The following is a 22448-nucleotide window of genomic DNA, read 5'->3' as shown; positions in this document are numbered from 1 at the left end:
CATCCCCAACAGGAACTCACCTGAATTTTTGTCTGGAAGCCTGTTGATTCTCCATACTATAGATTTAAAGGCATGTTCATACTTGGCACTTCCCAATGTTACTCTCATAACAGGCTCAGAGCCAGACACACTTCCACTACCAAAGCTGGCACTCCTATTCACTCTGGCCTTCAGTGATTTCTCTCGCAAGACGCCTTCTCGCCGGAAGTTCTTGACCCAATCCATTGGGACTGGATACCGAATCATCACATTTTCACAAGGCATGACTGCATATTGGTCCTGATTAGGCACAAAACCTGATGACATCACCAGCCAAGACTGAAGTTCCACTTCAGCCCCCTTAACAGTAGCCAAGGTTTTGAGGGAGAAAGGCAGCGTTTTCTCACTGTATGTAGTCCTGAAACGCATCAACTCAAATTTATGACCATCCAATGGCAAAAATTTAATTGATCTAGAATTATTGAATTCATCAATATCAACACATTTGTGGAACTGACAGTCACTTATTTTAATCCACTTGGTTGTGGTTGTGGGAATTATGTCATCTCTTGACACAACTTCATTTCCCTTAATTTGAACATCATTGAGGCCGATTCTGCTTTCTGGCATCCCAGAAACAAAAGCTAGTATACTGATATGTGCGACAACACAGTGTTGGATAAGCTTGTTGTCTCCTTTGGCCACAACACCTCTAAATTCATCTTGTACTTCCACAGTTATTTCATCTTCAAAGTAACTGGCACAAATATCTCGGGTACTTGGCATTTTCATTAGTGCATCTTGAATTGCAGTCACAAAGCTCACATAATCTTCATAACAGGTGGTGCCCAGTTTGATTACCTGCTCCCTAATAGGCGTTTGAACAACTATTGGCAATGGATGGTACTTGCGTTTCTCCCTGTATAATACCTGATCGATTCTTATCGTGTGTATTTTCCCATTTTCATCAAAGTTCTGAAGTTTGAGCTCAGACAACTCATGGGAAGGCAGAAGCTGGATCTCTCTAAAAGGCTTTTCAAGACCCTTTTCATAGAATAGTTGTAAACGTGCATTATCTAACATTTTGACATATATAGGCCCCCAGTGCCTTGATGACATGATGTTCTTTTTCTCAGGTATTCTCAGCATCATTGTCCATCCGTCTCTAGGTGGAAGATGGAAAAGGTTCAATGCATAGTTTTCTGCCTCGGGAGAATGCACAGGGTCATCAGGTAAGGTGGGGCTGTTAATTTGATCTGGATCCATAATTTTGATTTGTTTGAGATGAGAGAACACTTCATTTTGGAGAGTGCAATTCATCGAGTCATCCGTAAATGTGGGATTTAAAGAATTATTGAACATAACGGAATTTCTTTGACCATTGACGTGAGAATTCGGAAATGAGCAGTCTGGAGGATGGCCAAACGTCATGATAGAATCCGTTTCACTGCTGATTTTCACGTCTGAAAGTGGGGAAACTGGATCTGATAAATTTATGAAAATAGAGTCCCTTTCATTATCCACATCCGCAGCTTGAAATTGAAAGACTGTATCTGGAGAATTCTCTGAAACAGCAGAATTCTTTTGACTATTGCCTTTAACATCTGGTAATAAGGGAATCAGATCTTTGCCATTGGCGAATATAATGGAATCCCTATGATTACTGATTTTTACATCAGAAAATGAGCCAACTGCACTTGGTGAATTTATGAAAACAGAATCATCTTGATTATTGATATTCTTGGCAGTAAATGGAGAAATCAAATCTGATGAATTACTGAACACAGCTGAAATCTTTTTGTCAGTTTGACTTCCGCTGAATGACATAGAATCTCTTTGCCGATTGATGCGTGCATCGTTAAATGTAGAGTCAGGTTCATTTAGCTGTTCACAGATCTGAGAGTCATTTGGCAATGAATTCATTGTGTGAGAACTTTGATTTTTTTCAAAGAACGCTTGAAATGGGTTGATTGGTGATGGTTGAACATCACGCAGAGCTTCATCCAAAAAAGGGTTAGTAGTATGTGTTGGTGAATACGGGTTTATAGCCGGTCTAATTTGTGAAAACACATAATTATTGTCTTCAGCTAAAAAATCCAACAGCTTATTTGTTGATGCCGTTTCTATATCACTTTCAGGCTCAAGGGATGCCTTGACCTTTTCTTGATCGGTGTAACTATGAGGAATTCCCAGTTTTGAAAGAGATGTTTGGGTTGCTTCAGGGTCATCATCAAATTTGACCCAGGTCGAAAAGCGTGCCGTTGACATTCCGGATTCATCCAGTTGCACCTTGTCTGAGTTCCTGTTCATTGATTCCATGCTAGTCGCATTGTGATCACGATAAAATGAGCCAATATCTGAGAAGAAAAAAGTTGAAAAGAACATTAAACATAAAATGTGCCAATAAAAAAATAGCGATAAATGGACCAAGCATGTTTGAATTAAAAGATGTTAAGCAACGTAGTAATTATTATTAAACTGGTAAGCAAGGTTTAAAAGTCTCCAATGTTGTACATGTTGCTGGAATTTTCATGCAAGGTTCTACACATAGTAAATTCATTGGATGACAGACAGAATCCTTTATTGAACTGTCAAATTAACAGAGTAAATGAGGAGAACCCTCATTCTGTTCCAAGAAAATTCATGGCAATGATTTATTATTTTAAAAATGCAATGTAATTTGTGAGTAGGGAAGGTTGGCAGCATTCAGGCAAAACAAAAAATATGCTAGCCGCAATCAGGATAGTTTTTACATCCTTTCCATCAATGCCCAAGATGCTACTAAAGAATATTTTAGCATTGCATTTGGGCAAATCATTGAAATCTCAATGAATTCACATTATCTCCATCAGGAATATGTGTAAACATTGGATACCGTGCAAGTGAAAATGCCAAAATAGAAGCTTGTTAAATACACAATGGTGCCAACAATAGAGGTAGAAAAAGAGATGAGGTCTGTCAGAGTGAATATCGGGAATTTGGCAGAAGGCTAAAAAGCATGACCTTAAAGGTTGTCACCTCTGGATTATTCCCGGTGTTATGCGTCGTGAGGATAGAAATAAGTGATCAGGCAGAGGAGTGCATCGTTGAGGAGCTGGTGCAAGGGGGAGGGTTTCAGGTTATTGGACCATTGGGATTTCCTTCCAGGCAGAGGTGAACTGTACTGTACACGAGGGACAAGTAGAGGAAGGCCAATATCCTGATGGGAAGATTTTCTAGAGCTATTCGGAAGGGTTTAAACTTGTCTGGAAGTGGAGTGGAACCCAAAGCTGGAACTGTTAACAGAACAGAATAGTTATTGGAAATCTGTTTTTTTTTTAAATGCTGGAAATGCTCAATGGGTCTCAGAGTCTGTGGAGAGAGAAAAAAAAACTGAGTTAACGTGACTCTGTTAGACACAAATTGCTGGAGTAAATCAGCGGGGCAGACAGTTTGATGTTTTGGTTCAGTATCCTTCAGACTGATTGTTGAGGGAGGAAGAATGTTAAAAGAGAGGTGCAGGACAAAGGGTTGCAACCATCACCTTTATCCCACTCCAACCAGCCAGGCATAGTCCTGCCCCATCTCCTCCAGCTTTCTTTCCCCCCCCCCCCCCCCCCATCCCCCACAATCAGTCCGAAGAAGGGTCTCGACCTAAAATATCACCTACCCATGTTTCCCAGAGATACTGCCTGACCTACTAAGTTCCTCCAGCATTTCATGTCTTATTTGGCAGCATTGGCAGTTCCTTGTTTCTAACTGCTGCTGGATGCACTTACATCAGAACTAGTCAATTCTGCCATAAACCGGAAAGGCTAATTATCTGCAATTGTTGCATTCGGTATTGAGTTTCAAGGCCTGTATCACGCCGATGGAAATCAGATACTGATCCTTAGAGTTATGTTGGCATTTATTGGAACGGTTTCAAATAATAACTTGTTGGAAGATTAATTTCTCTACAATTTGAAAACCGGTTCTTTGATTTCTACAATATTTCATAGTGCATTTTAAGAATATTTTCTCCCTATCAACTAAATTTAATCTCTCTAGAGGCTGTAGACAAGGATGCCCACTATCCCCACTATTATTTGCTCTTGCAATCGAACCCCTAGCAGAAAGCGTTAGAAACCATCCAGGAATATTTGGATACAATACTAGAGACACAAGGAATAAAATCTCCTTATATGCAGATGATATACTAATATATTACAAAATTAGAAACTAGTATTCCAAACCTATTAAATCTAATAACTCGATTTGGTCAGTTTTCGGGATATAGAATTAATTGGAATAAAAGCGAAATCATGCCAATAACAAAATTCAATTTACATACAATACAACAATCCCCTTTTAAAATAGTTAAAGATAAATTTAAATACTTAGGAATCTATGTAACTAAGACATATACCTCCTTATTTAAACTAAATTTCCCACCCTTACTGAATAAACTACATAAGAATATTCAATACTGGAAAACACTCCCCATTTCTATGCTTGGGAGAATAAATGCTATAAAAATGATTTTTTTACCGCAACTGCTGTGCCTACTTCAATTAATTCCGATATATATCCCAAAAACTTTTTTCAAAAAAGTCGACTCCATTGTTACAAGTTTTGTCTGGGATTATAAGAATCATAGAATAAGTAAAAAACATTTATGTAAGTCAAAGATAAATGGAGGTTTGGCTTTGCCAAATTTCTTATTTTATTTTTGGGCAGTCCATATTAAAAACATGAATTTCTGGCTGGAAGAAATGGATCAACAACCAGATTGGTTAATGATGGAAAAGGAAGATTGTCTACCTTTTGAAATTGGACCGATTATATTTGCCCCCACAAAACTGCACAAAAAAACCTATAAAGAAAACCCCATAATACATAGTGGAATACGAATTTGGAAACAAATAAAAAAAGATTTAAAATTGAATAATATACCACTCTGCCTTCCCATTGTAAATAATCCTTTATTCAAATCATCCTTTATGGACAAAGGTTTCACACAATGGAAAAATTATGGAATCAAAAATATAGGACATCTTTATGGGAAAGGTACTTTTCTTTCATTTCAAGAGTTACAACAGAATTATGGACTGCACTCAAATAATTTCTTCAGATATCTACAAATTAGAGATGATGTTAAATCTAATACACAAGTCTACAGGAATATGGAATCAGAAATTATTGATGAATGTTTGACCTAATACTGAAAAACTAATAGCTTATATTTATAACACCCTACTAAACAACGAGGTACCACCGACCGAACCATATAGATACAAATGGGAAAATGAAATAGGTCACCCTATCACGAAAGATATGTGGGACGAAAGTTTACAACAAATACATCAATGTTCATTAAATGCCAGACATACTTTAATACAATTCAAGGTCTTACATAGACTACACTACTCTAAAATAAAACTAAATAGAATCTTCCCACAAATCTCTCCTATTTGTGATAAATGTCTACATCTAGAGGCTAATTTAACACATACGTTTGCAAACTGTATAAAACTTAAACATTTCTGGACAGATATTTTTGAAATAACTTCAGAAGTTATTAATACAAAACTGGACCCAGACACAAAATTAATAATACTTGGAATATCAGAACAAAGCTTAACACTCACAACAAACCAAAGAAATTTCCTCAACTACAGTATAATAACCGGGAAAAAATTAATATTAACATTTTGGAAAGGCCCTACAACCCCCACAATTAAAATGTGGATTACGGAAATGTCGGAGACCCTATACTTAGAAAGAATTAGACTTGTCTTAATGGACAAACAAGACCTTTTCCATAAAATTTGGGCTCCATTCATTAACTATCTGAAGGGATAGATTGGCACAGCACGAGGACCCAACTGAAACTTGAACTCAGGAACAGATGAAAAGCTATACTTTATAACCTACGAACCTATCTCCATTGACGTATTACAGGTAACCCATTCCACCTCCCTTGTTTTTCTGTTGTGTTTTTTTTCTTTCTTTTTTATTTGTAACTTTCTACCCTCTCTTTCTCCCTCTTTCTATAAAAAATAAAAACACTAGAAGCAGAAGTAATTGATAATGGAAAATTTTAATAATGTATGACTGATGTATATGAAAAGTTTTTTTACTATAATATGTAACTACATTTTATAATATGTCTACTTCTAATAAATAAATTTAAAAAAAATTAAAAAAAAAAAAAAAAAAAATATTTTCTCCCAACCAAACTGCATAACCAGAGTATAAACAGTACCTGTAACTACGTAACCAATGAGTTGAAATAGTACACTCCATTAAAGAATGACCATTATATACCTTTCACAAGATCAAGATTGCCCAAAAAGAGACATAAGAGATTGCAGATGCTAAAATCTTAAGCAAACCACAAAGTGCTTGAGGAACTCAGCGGGTCAGGCAGCATCTGTCATGAGAAAGGGAGGGCAATGACTTGGGTGAGGACTTTTCTTCAGACTGGATTAGAGGGGAGAAAGCTGGATGACAAACGATCTGTCCTCTGCAGAGTTCCTCCAACACTTTGGTTTCTTCTGTCCCAAATGTTAAAAATATATTGCTAAGTGAAAGATAGAATATTGAAGCTAAATCATTACAAGTCTTATAATTCCATAAAAAGAGCCTCCCGAATAACCTTGTGCACTTCTTCCCTAAGTACATGCAGATAAAGAGAGCAAACTAATATTTTCAGTTAATTGCATATTAACTGAATACAATTAACATCAATTGGTTTAAAATCAGATACCATTGTAATGTAGCAAATGGGATGACCAATTGTACACTGTAAGCTATAACAGCAAGATAACTCATGGATGCACAGGAAATGGAAGGATAGGATTGTGTGCAGGCAGATAAGAGTTTGTCCTAGCACAGGGGTGGGGAACCTGCGGCCTTAAGGCCGTATGCGTCCTTCTAGGCCATTAAGTACGGCCTTTTGAATGAATCCAAATTTTGTAGAACAAATCCTTTATTTTTATTTAAGAAGGAACTGCAGATGCTGGAAAATCGAAGGTAGACAAAAATGTTGGAGAAATTCAGCGGGTGAGGCAGCATCTATGGAACGAAGGAAATAGGTGACGTTTCGGTTTGAAACCCTGCTTCAGGTCTACCTTTTATTTTTATTAATATGTTTTTGTTCGTCTTTTATTATTTTAATTTTAATTTTAAAATGAACTTATTTAAAATACCAAAGAGTAAAAGAAGATTCAACTAAATAATCCCCCCCGACTGACGGCCACAATTAGTCATGAGGGCTATTTTAACAAAATAATGTACATTTTGAAGTATATCTAATTGAAGTTTCTTGGATGCGGCCTTATTAGATTACAGCTAACTTAATGCGGCATTCCAACATGAAAAGGTTTCCCACCCCTGTCCTAACACCTTGTTTGGCACCATGTTGGCAAAGGGCCTGTTCCTGTAGTGTACTGTTCTATAATAATCTGATATAGATTGAAAATGAAATAGTCACTTGCCAGCCTTTAAAAACTTTTTTCTACTATTTATTTGAAAATTTAGCCTGCTGTGACAAAGGCAGCTACTGATAAGCTAAATGTTTCATGTACAATGTTAGAACAATTCTAAAGGTTTAAAAAAGTATGGCAGGTTTATAAACGACAATTGAAATAAGCAAAACTAAATATCATACTCTTCCAGCATTCTTTTAACTTCTGACTTGACAATGATCACAACCTAGTTTTACAGCAATTGAATACACTTGCCATATTGAAATAATTACAATTGCTTTTCCTGACTCTGCACTCCCAAACATAAATTTTGTGTTCAGCAACTTGAAAATGATTACTACTAATTAAAATGTATTTTTTATTTAATAATTACAATCTATGTGAAAATTGCACAAAGTGAATTGAGGAAATGAGGAAAACAATTGCCATCACAGTAAATTAACATGCTAATACTATACTAAAATAAAAATTGCACTGAAACTAAACCTAGTAACATTGTGCACATAAATATTTTAGACCACCACAAATGTTCCTGCTACAGTTCCAACAGTCTTTAATTCCATTGCAACATAAATCAAAATGTCTTCATCAAGCAATCCAAATATTAATTGGCAAAATCTATAGAAACTGGGATGATATGTTACTGTTGTTCAATACGTTGGCGGTGTTGCATTTGGTGTGGTGTGTTCAGTTCTGATCATCCTTGTACAGGAAGGATAATGTTAAACTGGAAAAAAGTGTAGAGAAGATTTACAAGGACTTTGCCAGGACTTGAGGGCTTGAGCTATAGAGTAGGGCAGATTAGGACTTTATCCCTAGGAGCACAGGAGGCTGAGGGGTGATCTTATAGAGGTGTATAAAAAGTGCACAGTCTTTTATGCAGAGTACAGGAATCATGAACCAGAGGTTTAAGGTGAGAAGGAAAAGAGGGGCAACTTTTTTCACATAGGGTGGTGGGTCTATGGATCGAGCTGCCAGAAGAGGTAGTTGAGGCAGGTACCGTAACAACATTTAAAAGATATTTGGACAGGTGCATGGATAGGAACAGTTTAGAGGGAAAGGGGCCCAATGCAGGCAGGTGGGACTAGTGTAGATGGGGCACCTTAGTCGCCATGGTCAAGTGTGCTGAAGGGCCTGTTTCCATGCTGTACGATTATGACCAGAACTGTAGTTAGGTTGGATTTTACTTTTATTGCTCACACACCTCTACTTGCTACTATTTTCAATTTCCCCATGTATAAATAAAAGTGTGTCTCTTGGTAAAACCTTGGTAATGACTGCAGCAGGAACATGTAATCAGTTTGTTCTCCATTGTAAAAGCTATACACTATTAGGTTACTTACCTTTTATTAAGTCACTCAGTCATTGCCTTCCATTGAAAGTAATGTTGCAAATTAATAAAGCTCTTTTGCACAATTCAATCATGACAAAGACTTCATAAATTAAAAATTCACATCTATTTCAAGGGATTTAACTGATCCGTTGAACAATATGTTCCGTTCATGCAGTCCATCCAGTTTTGAATATTCATCTAATGGACACTGGTAGCTCCCATAATATTATTAAATTCAAAGGTCTGATATATGTGAATATGTTTATTCCCATAAGCAGCAGAACTTGTTTCTTCTCTTTGGTTATATTTAGTAGTTATTCTTCAGTAGCAGTCTTGTGTGTTTTTGCTGTCATTCATTATAATACTGTTAACGTATGGTTGCCAGATAGAGATCTTTCTGTGCATGTTCCAACTTATAAACATTTGTAAAAACAGAACCCGTTCATTACCCGGGGGCTATCTGTCTTTAATCATTAATGCAGGTTAATGAAAAATTCTTGACATTCTGAATTTAAAAAAAATTATTGGAAAGTTACTTTTTTTTTGAAAAATACAATCCTGTGATCTGAACTAGAACCCTTTCCTGGTCCACATGGGTCAGTATCTTTCCATGTATTTATCCACTAGGTCATCAAGGAAGTGCGTTGTAGCAATTGTTAAATACAGTACATAGTCGACAATGATTTAGTTTCAACAGAGCTCGCATTGTATTTTCCTCTTTGGCCATTGGCCAGATATTTTTGCTGTTGAACAGTGCCCTCCAAATAAAATTGATACAACCTTCCTTCCTCTCTTATTAGAATTTTCTTCAATGCCATAAGCTACTTTACAAGGCCACAAGAGTAGCCACTTCTACAAAAATACATTTATAACAGCAACATTTCTAAAGAAAATATTGCATTAGAATAGATTATCTCCTTAAAATTACACATGGAATTGTAAACTATTTAAAATGTAAAATTTAAAAAAAATAATTGTAACATTTTCAATTGTGGCAGATGACATTATACTTTGTATGAGAAACAACTCCAAGTTTTAAGAAATGTAAACATGCATGGTTTAATATCTATGCTTAAAATTAGAGAAAGCATATTGAAAGATGTAAAATCTTTACACCAACTAAACCTATTTGTTAAACAGAATAGGCTTTTTTCATTGTGTTGAGATCATTTGATGCTTACATTAAAAATCTTAAGTTAACACGATGATCTAACAAAAACATATTGGAACTAAAACACTTTTTCCAGTTTTGATTTTTGATTCAAAATCTCAGTGTAACTCTGACCTTGATCACCTTTGCAGGTAGAACATAAATCTCCCTGCTCTGCTGCAGCAATGTACCATGGCACCATTGAGAGTGGAATATTTACTATTTTATCAATATTGACAGTTTTTTTCTGTAATTAATTTACAGGCAATTTTATATCTACTATTATAATTGCTTTATTTTTAAATCTACAAAGTTAATTATTTTGCTGCTTTCTGAAATTAAGGCCACAACGTATTTTACATACTTTTAATCAATGCACTTAAGTAAAGTATTGTCCAAATTTCACATGATACATGACTAATTTACCAGAGACACAGGGAAGTGCAGATACTGATTTACAAAAGACAGTCTGAAGAACGATCCTGACCCGAAATGTCACGTATCCATGTTCTCTAGAGATGGTGCCTAACTTGCTGAGTTACTCTAGCACTTAGGGTCTTTTTTAGACAAATTCACTGTTCTTTGACATAACATTAGTGACAATTTCAAGGCTTCCATGCATTAGATTTTGAACGTCTGCAGGAAGAAGCTAGATGTATGCATCATACAAATAGTTTCAGTAGCAAATAATGCTTACTTTTCATTACTACGTACCTTTACTTACTAACATTTGAGCCCGACATAGCAACAGCAAGCTTGTTGTCCAAGGGTTTTCCCTCTTTTATTGGCAGACATACCTGGCCTTTTTGTATGTTTATTTTGGAAGGAAAACAAAACAAGAAGTTTGGCTTCTTGACCTAATTGCAAAGCCAACAGTGTGAGCTCCCTGCTGTGGGCTAATCTTCAGAGCAACAGCAGGTTGTATTTAGTGCCGCTCAAACTCACAAGACAGCCACATCTAACTTAACAGCAGGATTTGTATCTATTTTAATCACACATATTCTCCTTTAAGACTAAAGGCAGTTTAATTTGAAATGAATTGAAATGTGTGTGCTTTAAGAATGATAAAATGTGTAATCTGAACTGAATTTGAACTGAACAGATTTAATCTGCACTCTCTTTGCTGTCATTTATGTACATACCATTATTTTACGATTATCTTATCAGTTTTTCAATAGTACATTTGAACCGAGTACACAATTAATTTCTCTCTAATAACATACCCCTCTATCCAACGGAACTTGTCCTCAGCCTCAACAACTCTTTTGACTCCTCTCACTTTCTTCAAGTGAAAAATGTAGCCATCGGTACTCACATGGACCTCAGCTATGCCTGACTTTTTGTTGCTTACATTGAACAGTCCTTGTTCTAAACATTCACTGGCACCATCACCCAACTCTTTCTCCCCGACATCAATGATTGCATCAGGGCTGCCTCCTTCACCCGTGCAAAACTCGTTGAGTTCATTAACTTCAATCCGGCCCTCAAATACATCTGGATTATCTTTGACACTTCTCTCCCCTTACTTGATTTCTCTGTCTCCGCCGAATCTGCTCTCAAGATAAGGCTTTCCATTCTGGGATATCTCAGATGTCCTCTTTCTTTAGTAAACGTGGTTGTCCCCTTGTTGCCATCGATGGATCCCTCATCTCGTCTCCTCTGTGTCCCATAGTTCTGCTCTCATTCCCCCTCCCCTCCCAGACGGAACAAGGATAGGGTTCCCGTCCTCGCCTTTCACTCCACGAACCTCCACATTCAACACATCATCCTTCGATATTTCCGTCACCTCCAAAGTAATCCTACCACGTCACATATTCTCATCCCCACCCCTTTCCACCTGCTGCAAATCCTTGGTTCACTCATCCCTTCCCACCCAAACCACTCCCTCCCCAGGTAATTTCCCCTGCAACCGCAGGAAAAGTACCTCCTCCCTCACAACCACCGAGAGACCACAGCAGTACTTCCAGGTGAGACAGAAGTTCATGTACACCTCCTCTAACGTCATCTACTGCATCCAATGTTCCTGATGTGTCCTCCTGTACAACGGCGAGACCAAGTATAGACTGGGCAACCATTTCACTGAACACTTGCATGCCGTCCACCAAGGCATACTGGATCTCCTAGTTGTAACCATTTATTTTCCCATTCCTATATTGACCTTTCTGTCCTGGGCAACCACCACTGCCAGAGTGAGGCGACATGCAAAGTGGAGGAACAGCACCTCATATTCCGCTTGGGTAGCACACAACCAGAAGGTATGAACATTTAATTCTCTAATTTTAGGTAACAACAAGCCCCCCCTCCCTTCTTCCTCCACCCCCAATCCCATTACCTTCTACCTATATTCCTTCCCCATGCTTCACAATTTACAACTAACTGTACAATCTTTTTGTTTCATACCTTCTGTCTTTTCATCTCTGGTCTTTGTCGAACCATTCGCCTATTAACCCCCCCCCCCCCCCCCCCCCCAACTCCCCTGTAAACCTGCCAGGCTATATCCTGCCTTTCCGAGCTGTCAGCCCCCCCCCACAATAATTATGAAGAAGGGTCCAGACCTGAAACGTCACCTATCCATGTTCTCCAGAGATGCTGCCTGACCTGCTGAAACTACTCCAGCACTTTGTGTCTTTTTTGTAAACCAACGTCTCCAGTTCCTTGTTGCTACATATTTCTTTTCATCTCTGCTATTCTCAGCCAATTGAGCTCATAGCATCAAAAGAGACATCAATTAATCAGTAAAACATACTTGTGGATGTTTCAGTTCATCTACTTTTGAGAACCAGCAGAATCAAAAGAAATAGGTTTTTCAGGATGATTAATAAAAGGTAAAAAAAGTATCTCATTTCAAAAGGAAGCCTGTGGTAGATGAAGCAAAAGCATATTTTCACCACCTGCATATCTAACTTGTATAAGCATGTCGTGCTGTGAGCTCAGGGCTTTTGTCTATGCTATTTTACACTTTTCATCATTTTTTGTGAGAAAGTTTGCAGATTAAAGTTAAGAGATAAAAGTCAGAAGTCAAGACTTGGATCATGCAGGACAACCGATTTTTAATTATAAAGAAGTGGGATGAAAAGAGCAAGTATTAATTACAGTTTTGTCATACATTTACACAGCATACAAGGGCTGAGAGACCCTCTTAACCACTTATCTTCTTGCAAGTCTTCCTTCCATTCAATGGCAACAATTTTCTCGCAGAATTTGCTGAACTAGGATTACTGGAACATGAGATGGCTCTTAACTTAACTTTGGCATCATGCATTAATGCGAGCTATTTCAATGCTTTTAGATGCAACTATGTGAAAAAAATCTATTTAATAAAGCATTCCCAACAGCAGTGCAGGCTAATAGGCAAATGAAATAAGAGCAGCCATTACATCATATTTCTGCCTTGAAGCCCAAAATCCAACCTTTCAAACTGCATGTCTGCATAATACTAGACAAGCTTGCATACTACAGCAGTCAGACTTGCCGAGTACAGGAAATTGAGAAACAATCTCAGTTCCATTTTTAAAACTGAAAACCTTAACTAAAATGAATCACAAAATGAATCACAGAATTACTGGCAGATATAGTTCCAAAGCAGACCAGTAGGTCTATCGTAGAGTTATGTATCGTAGAAATAGGTTCTGTGGCCACTGCATCCACCCAGACCATCATGCACACTATACTAATCCCTTTAGTCTGTATTAATTCCATATTCCTCTATATGTTGTTCATTCAAGTATCTGTCCAGATGCTGCTTAAATTTGTTACTATTCCTACATACATCACCACCTCCTCTGGCAGCTCATTCTAGATAATAACTGCCCTTGGTGTGAAACATTTCCCACTCAGATCTCCTTTAACCTTTAAAACTCCTCCCATCTTAGACCTATGCTGTCTAGTTTTAGACATCCCTACCATAGGAAACAGACACTGGTTATCTACCCCATCCCATAATTTTATATATCTCTGTCATGTCACCTTGCAACCTCCTGCTCTAAAGGGGAAATAATCCAGCCCATCTATGCTCTCCTGATAACTCAAGCCCTCCAATCCAGCAATAGTCTTGTGAATCTTTTTTACACCATATCTAATTTAATTACATCCCTTTTATAGTGGGGTGACAACAACTACCCACAACACTCCAAGTGTGGCCAAACCAATATCTTGTATAACTGTGATATCTCAACTCTTATATTCAATGCGCGGCTGATGAATGCAAGCATGCCCATACACCTACCTTACCACCTACTTGCGGGCAACTATGTATATTTTCTAGCATCAAATACCAAATCTCAGGTCATCCATTTAAGCTGCCTCCTAAGCATCAAGATTCAAAATGCAAATAAAATTAATCAAATATCCTCCTACTTGGTTAGCCTTGCATCAACATTGTGGCAACATTTTCAATGAAGAACCTATATTTTTCCCTTGTTTCCCCTTTCCCTGCTATAGTGCCTTTAGATTAATCACCTTGTTTCTTGTAATAAAACCTAAAACACACCAACGTAGAGAACGTTGAAAACAGTTGATGAAATGCGGTGCTCTTTGAAATGAAAGTTCTGTAAAAAGTACAAATGACGGTGTCAAAAGGAGATTTAAAAAAAAGTACAATTATCAGTGTTCCTTTCTAAATGTTATCAAATAATTTATCGTAAAATACAACCGATGTGATACTCAAAAGAAATCGGGAACTCGGATGATAAAAACATTTACTTTTGGAGACTGATATGGCTGCATTGTAAAACATTTATGTACAAGGTTTTCAGCTGTTTCAAACAAACCAAGAAAGGAAAATGAAGCTGAATCTGTTGCTAAGCATCGGTAGCGATGCAGACCAGCAACTCTATTCTTTCAGATCAAGCTGCAGCCTCTCCAGTCTTTTTAAAATGTCCAGCTGGCTAATGCATCAACCCCATGAATGCACAAGTCTCTGATTCATAAAAGTACTGATATCATTAAAATTCCTGCAATGCTCACAAACAATTATTTGTCTATTCCTCAAAACACAAAACAACTTGTATTTAAAAAACCAAAGCAATCTGTAAGGAGGTGGCAAATAAATATTTTACAAAGCACAAACCCATGAGACAATTGAAACATTTGCCCCTGTGCTACGCTGCACTCACCATGCAAGCTGTTTACTTCTACTACTATTCATTAAAAAATACAAGAAACAGCTTTAAAAATCACAACTCAGGGCACAGCACATTGTCTAGTACAAAGTACGAAAAAATTAGCTCTTAAACTTAACTCTGACTACCAATGTAAATGCAAAAGAACACCTAATTTCTTGTGCTGAATCTAAGCTTTAAATTAATTGCCTATAGAGTTACAAATTCACACAAACCCAAAAGTCTAATGTTCTCTGGATTATCAGCAAATCTGTTTTCAGAGAACAAACTCTTGGGTTAGAAGGTTACTTGAGCAAAGGTGCTAAAATACTTACTCGGGATTTACACTGTTCAGGTCTGTTTCTGCAAGTTTGTAGTTTGGTTCCCAGCAGATCCTTCTCCGGCACTATCACTTCTCTTGTCATGTGATGAATTATGCACACTGCATGCATGAGAAGGACTTGCGGCTGCCTGTCCGCCTGGGACAGGCTAGCATTTAACTGCTAAGGTCATGGATTTGAAGACAACACAAGACACGCCCACACAGAAGATAAATAAGATTTTCAAGGTAAAAGAGAGTTTAATTTTTGCAGGATTCAGTCTCTCCAAACACTCCTCAGACTAGTTTAGTAACACTTCTTCATTCCTGCATTAAGTTTCTAGAACCATTAAGACTTTAAATTAGAAACTGTTGGTGTAGTTGCTGCATACTACTGGCAGTGCAGGAACAAATATAACTTTTTTTCAACTCAGAGTTACAAATAAGAATCCCAAGCCAGACAATTGATTGAACAATTATTTAATCAACTGTTCCAAATCACATTATGCAACGGTAACACGGTGTAAAGAGGAACAGAGAAAACAGATTCTGATAACATTTTTATAAATTGCTTTCAGCAAAACAAGATGTGGGAGTAAAGAATCTTTGTAGGAGTGAAAGCGAGCAGCCTGACAAAGGAAAGGCCTACAATGTAATTAGTCTACAGCTATCCACAGCAGAAGCCTGGAATGACTGCAAACACTGAGAATTGACAATGTGTTGCAACAGAGCTGTGAGCTGAGCTGGAGAAGAAAGGGCCCCGAGAGCTTTAGCCCATTCATGGTGCCACAGAAGTTCAGTGGGATGAATCACAAAGAAAAGGTCAAATTTTCAAGAAGCTCTCAGTGGACATATGGCATTAAAAAATAAGACGGAAAAATAGTCAATTTTTAAAAATCCCAATAATCCAGCATTTTTTGCAATTTTGACAATACCCGATTAGCACATTTGCAGATCCTTAAATGCATTAAAATCAAGAGACATTTTGATCCATTTAGATATTACAAATTTAGATAATAAAAATTTCAGTGGAACCAGGTGAATTTAAATAGGGTGTGGAAAACCGCTGGAGTGAGTGAAAGCCAGGTCAGTTGAAAAAGAGCCTGGGACATCAGTGAGTGGAGTGTGGGAACCAGCACTCCAGCGAGTGGTGGGGACCACGGAAACACAATCAAGTACATTAGAAAGACCAATGGAGTGGCACTCATCGTGTTGCTTTTTTTGGTATGATTGTATGGTAAAATAATATTTCACTGTACCTCAGGGTACAAGTGACAATAAAGGACTATTGAACTATCCACCGACATTCTGTTCAAAGCATGAAACGGGCATCCACCACCTTCTGTTTAAAAAATGTGCCCCGAGCAACTCCTTTAAATTTTGCCCCTCTCACCTTAAAGTTATGCACTCTAGTCTTTGACATTTCCATGCTGGGGAAAAAAAGTTTGGAATGTCTACCCTTTCTGTGCCTCTCATAATTTTATGCTTCTATCAGGTCTCCCCTCAGTCTCTGATGCTCCAGGGACAACAATCCAATGTTTTTCCTATTAATTTTTATTTAATATTAGATTTTTCCAGTATGCAGAAAGGAACATGGGAAATGGAGCTACAATGAATGGAAAGGGAGCACAACACTCCACACAGTCCACCTAAACTTACCTAGGGGATATGGGGAGAAGGCAGGAAAGGGGGTACTGATTGGGATGATCAGCCATGATCACATTGACTGCTGGTGCTGGCTCGAAGGGCCGGATGGCCTACTCCTGCAGCTATTGTCTACTGTCTACCTGATCCCCCATTTGGTAAACACTAACTCCTGCTACCATTCCCACACTGACCTTTCTGTCCTGGGCCTCCTCCATTGTCAGAGTGAGGCCCAGCGCAAATTGAAGGAACAGCACCTTATGTTTCACTTGGGCAGCTCACACTCCAGCGGTGTGAACATTGACTTCTCTAACTTCAAGTAACCTCTGCTTTCCCGCTCTCTCCATCCCTCCCCATTCCCAGTTCTCCGACCAGTCTTACTGACTCTGACTACATTTTATCTGTTTGCTTTGTTGTTACCTTCTCCCAACTAACAATTATCTCCTTGCTGCACAATGAAAGTTAAGAATTGAACCAAAATTTACTACATAATGCTTTAAATGACCAGGCATATGTTAGAAAAGATCAACTTATTCAATGAGGAAAAGCTTTCACTCACTCCAGCTGTTGAATCCAACCTTCACAAACAAATTGATCATTTCATTTTCTTCCACATAATATTACACACAATGCAACTACAGACCAAAATATCGCAAATCCGGACTACAGGAAAAGCATGCATATCTTTCAGAACACAAAGTGCTGGAGTAACTCAGCAGGTCAGGTACCATATCTGGAGGACATCGATACACAATGTTTTGGGTAGGGACCCTTCGTCAGACTGATCCCGACCTGAAATGTCACCTATCCATGTTCTCCAGAGATGCCGCCTGACCCACTTAGAAACTACAGTATTTTGTGTTCTATATAAAATCCCTATATCTGCAATTTCTGTGTCTACATTTTAAAGATACCCACACTTCAAAAACATTTTTGTGTGTGTATTTACATCAATCAATTCCAATGCACATATATTATTTACTGAACTGCATAGATTGTTTAATGTTTGCAAATTCTACCTGGATTTTAATCATTTTTTTCCACTTACTGCTAATTAATTTTGATCCTTGAAAAAAAAATTGCAGGATTGCTGGAAATCTGAAATTCAAAAGTATAAGAAACAGAGTTAGCTATTCAGGGTCGCAACCCTATTGATATTGCCTTTCACACATGCCTCTCACACATCACACACACCACGGGTCACATTTGGTATCACATCTCATATCATCATGAACAGATATGCAAATTTAGCAATGATCCAGTAATGAAAGGATTACACCGTAACCAGATGTGTTGTAAATATAAAAGAGACTGGATGTAATAAAGCTAATATACATCAATACATATTAGAAAAAAATGTGCGGAATGCACTGAAATCTTCAGACTTCAGAAGGGTCTCGACCCAAAACGTCACCCATTCCTTCTATCCAGAGATGCTGCCTGACCAACTGAGTTACTCCAGCATTTTGTGAGAGTAGAGAGCATTATGGAGAGTCGCTATGTCAAAGAGTACTCTCACGAACTTCTACAGGTGCACAGTAGAGTGTATACTGACTGGCTGCATCATGGCTTCGTTCGGCAACTTGAACGTCCAGAGGTGGAAAAAGAAATGCAGAAAGTTGTGACCACTGCCCAGTCCATCATCGGCTCTGACCTCTGACCATCAAAAAGGCAGCTAAAATCATCAAAGACCCACACCATCCTGGCCACACACTCATCTCTCCGTTCCCATCGGGAAGAAGGTACAGGAGATTGAAATCTGGAACATCCAGGTTCAGGAACAGCTTCTTCCCCACAGCCATCAGGCTATGGTATATAGACACACTGAACTTTTATCTCCGGTTTTGTATTATGTTTACATATTCTCAGGGCTGCCAACTCTCACGCATTGAATGTGAGAATCACGCATTTGCCCAAATTCTCACGCTCTCATGCGGATCACAAATTTCTCACGCTCTGTCGTGAGAAATTCTGTGTTCAACGAAAATTTTAAAACGCATATCAACTGCATGAGCCGCGGGTGTTGGAGAGCCGGGGCTGAGGGAGGGATGGAAGCAGCAGCGGGGGCAGATGCGGACGGGGAGCCGGGGCTGGCGAGTGTTTGCCGGGCTGGCGAGTGTTTGCTGAGCTGGCGAGTCGCTCGCTGCAGCTCCAGCCAAGAAGCAGCCTCAGTACAAGAGGCCGTCGGAGGCGTTGCGCCACTGCCGTGAGAGTCTCTGTTCCGAATTCGTCCAGGTGACCGGCATGGACCAGGCTGTGGCTCGGTGCATCCTGGAGGACAACCAAAGGCTGCTGGAAGTAAGTACCAAGCACTGGGTAGAAACGGTGGAAGATAGTGGCCTTCAAATGGGGGTGGTTGGAGAAAGCATCCAGCTTGCCTGCTAGATTTTCACTAACTGTAACAGCAGGAAAAATGTTCCCGATGTTGGGGAAGTTCAGAACCAGGGGTCACAGTTTAAGAATAAGGGGTAGGCCATTTAAGACTGAGATGTGGACAAACTTTCCTCACCCAGAAAGTTGGGAATCTGTGGAATTCTCTACCACAGAAAGCAGTGGGGGCCAATTCACTGGATGTTTTCAAGAGAGAGTTATATTTAGCTCTTGGGGCTAGCGAAATCAAGGGATATGGGGAAAAAACAGGGAAGAGGTACTGATTTTAGATGAACAGCCATGATCATATCGAATGGCCCATTCCTGCACCTAGTTTCTATGTTTCTATGCTTGAGTATATGGCAATAAAACTCGACCACTTGATTTTGAACCATTCATGCACGGTGGAGGTATAATGTAGTCATAGAGTGGTACAGTGTGAAAACAGGCCCTTCGGCGCAACTTGCCCATACCCACCAACATGTCCCTGCTACACTACCTGCTTTTGGTCCATATCCCTCCAAACCTGTCCTAGCCATGTATCAGTCTGTTTCTTAAATGTTGGGATAGTCGCTGCCTCAACTACCTCCTTTGGCAGCTTGTTCCATACACCCACCACCCTTTGTGTGGAAAAAGTTATCCCATAAAAAGTTACCACTTAAAAATACTTCAAACAAAAACATTGAATACTTCTACAATGCACTAAAATATGATTTAATGCATCAAATTTCAAAAAGTCCCAACCAAATTTCAAAAAGTCCCTCGGTTGCTCCACTCCCTCGCCAGGTACCCCCAAGGCCAATGATCAGTGATCGCTCAGCCTCCCCACTTTCAAAAACGCTCCGTGGCTCCTGGTTCAGACAGAGAGCACTGCCAGATGTGAGCGGGGAACTGAGGCCAGTTGTCCGTGATGTCTGGATCCCAATGCTCAGCGCTTCATATTTCGGAGTTGGCTAATGTTATTGATTTGTAATTAGCCTGATTTGTAATTAGTTGCCAAAACCTTAATTTATTAATCTGGAATATCCAGGGGGTTGGGATAAGTGTAATATTAAAATGACATGCAAGGTGTCAGGCTGTGTCACAACATACAGTCCCAATAACCCATTATTTCCTTCAGTTAAATATTGGGAAGGTAGCACTATTGTAATTTGCCACTCAACTATTATGTTTGTTTACCTCACTATTTCTAACCCCCCCCCCCCAGATTCCTTTGACAGGTTGAATAGAAATGTCCCCAATCTCGTTGTTTTATTAATTGAACACGTAGATGAACATCCTCAAGGAGTGTAATCAGATGGAAACAGATTCAGATGCGATGTTTAAGAGCTTGTTCAAAGAAGGGGCGTATTTTAAAGGAGTGACAAAGATACTTGCAGGGGAATGTGTGAGGGGGTTATTATTTGTCTTTAGTTTTAGCTTGAACCAGGACATCCGAAGATTCAAAGTTTAATATAGTAATTGTGCTGATACTGACTCCAACCAACCACGTAATGAATATCATCCATTCCGGAGGTTTTCTTTTTCTGATGTCATTTATACTTCACTTGGATTTCAATCACTTCAATGTAAAAGTAATTGGGAATGGGGAGCATTGGAACAAAATTTTGTCCTTGTTACATATTAACTGTAAATATGATAATGTGCGCATGTTGGTAGGTGCAATCAAAACAAAGATCTTCTTATCATTGTTTAAGAAGGTACACAAAAATGCTGGAGAAACTCAGCAGGTGCAGCTGCATCTATGGAGCGAAGGAAATAGGCAACGTTTCGGGCCGAAACCCTTCTTCAGACTGATGGGGGGTGGCGGGGAGAAGAAAGGAAAAAATAGCTCCTTTTTAGGTATGCAGTCAAAGCTGGGACAATGGGAGTGTTCAGCACTGGGAACCTAAGCAGGTAAGCAGCTATGAACAGGGTAGAATAGGGGGGCAGGTGTAAGGCTTGGGTCAAGGTCAAAATGAGAGAAGGTATGCAACTGGACTCAGGGTCAGGAGTAGTACCAGGTGTGCAGTGAGACCCAGGTTTGTCAGCATGGGCCAATTCTTTGATTATAATCTGATTTCCATACATGAATATATTAAGATCATTCATGTGCTGCACCTGTTGATCAGAGTCTGGTGAAATGTAATTAGGAATGTAATTTAGCCTCACCTTATTCATAGCGAATCCAATTTAAAGCATAAATATTGCATTCAAGTGTAAGTTAAAAGACTCGCTACAGTATGCACCAGATTACACAATTTCAAACTGAAAAATGCAAAAACTCCGTACCAATGACACCCCCTCCCACACCCTCCCGCCTCTCCCCCCCCCCCCCCCCCTCGGTCGCTACGCTCCCTCCGTCTTGGTCCCTCGCAAATTCTCACTCCCAACTCTCACCCAATGTTGGCAGCCCTGTATTCTGTTGTGCTGCAGCAAGCAAGAATTTCACCGTCCGACACATGACAATAAAACTCTCTTGACACTATCTTCGGTTTAAACCAGCATCTGTGGTTCCTTCCTACAACGTCTGGATAGGAGTGCCCAGACTCCTTACAAGAAGGTTTACAAAAGGCAGAATAAAGTCAAACAACTGACCATCACCTGCTTTTAGAAACATTTTATTTTGTATGCTCACTCCACCACCATACAATAACATCTGACCATTCCATACTCCAATCTCCGAGGTGAACTCTTGGAATTTTCACTTTTAACCACAACAACTTTATTCTAACTCGAGTCCAACATCAGGAAATGTTAGTAGTAAAATCTAATTCCATTCGATTTGTAGTCAATATCTACAATGGATAAATCAGGGATTTTTTTGGGGATACAGTATAGAAACAGGCCCATCGACCTACCGAGTCCACACTGACCATTAATCACCCGTTCACACAAGTTCTAAGTTATCCCACTTTCTTATCCACTCAATACACACTAGGAGTAATTTACAGCGGCCAAATAACCTACAAACCTGCAGGAAACCGGAACATTCGGAGGATGAGAAACACAGGGAGAACATGCAGACAGACAGACACCGAGATCTGGATTGAACCCAAGTCACCGACACCGAGGCAGTTGCTCCAGTAGCTGCGCCACCCAATGTCAGCTTGTGTGCTGGGAA

General features: G+C 39.0%; 1 protein-coding gene and 1 long non-coding RNA gene across 4 annotated transcripts in view; one reads left to right on the top strand and one right to left on the bottom strand.

The window, feature by feature from the left end:
- ston2 (stonin 2) overlaps positions 1–22448 on the bottom strand; it is a 96132-nt gene that overhangs the window by 15097 nt on the left and 58587 nt on the right. For 2 of the 3 annotated variants that reach the window (XM_033027559.1, XM_033027560.1), the window contains one exon: positions 21–2336. In XM_033027559.1, coding sequence (XP_032883450.1) covers positions 21–2336 — 2316 coding nt within the window. Of the gene's footprint in view, positions 1–20; positions 2337–15347; positions 15474–22448 lie in introns of those variants that run through there. The other variant, XM_033027562.1, reaches the window with a different exon arrangement.
- Positions 15484–16211, top strand: LOC116977190. The gene is made up of 2 exons (XR_004413142.1): positions 15484–15580; positions 15910–16211. It is a non-coding gene; the product is annotated as an uncharacterized LOC116977190 (long non-coding RNA).

The sequence above is a fragment of the Amblyraja radiata genome, chromosome 9 (genome assembly GCF_010909765.2).
Source record: "Amblyraja radiata isolate CabotCenter1 chromosome 9, sAmbRad1.1.pri, whole genome shotgun sequence".
Taxonomy (NCBI): domain Eukaryota; kingdom Metazoa; phylum Chordata; class Chondrichthyes; order Rajiformes; family Rajidae; genus Amblyraja; species Amblyraja radiata.
The sequence above is the reverse complement of the archived record's forward strand: the minus strand, read 5'-3'. Positions and strand labels throughout refer to the sequence as shown.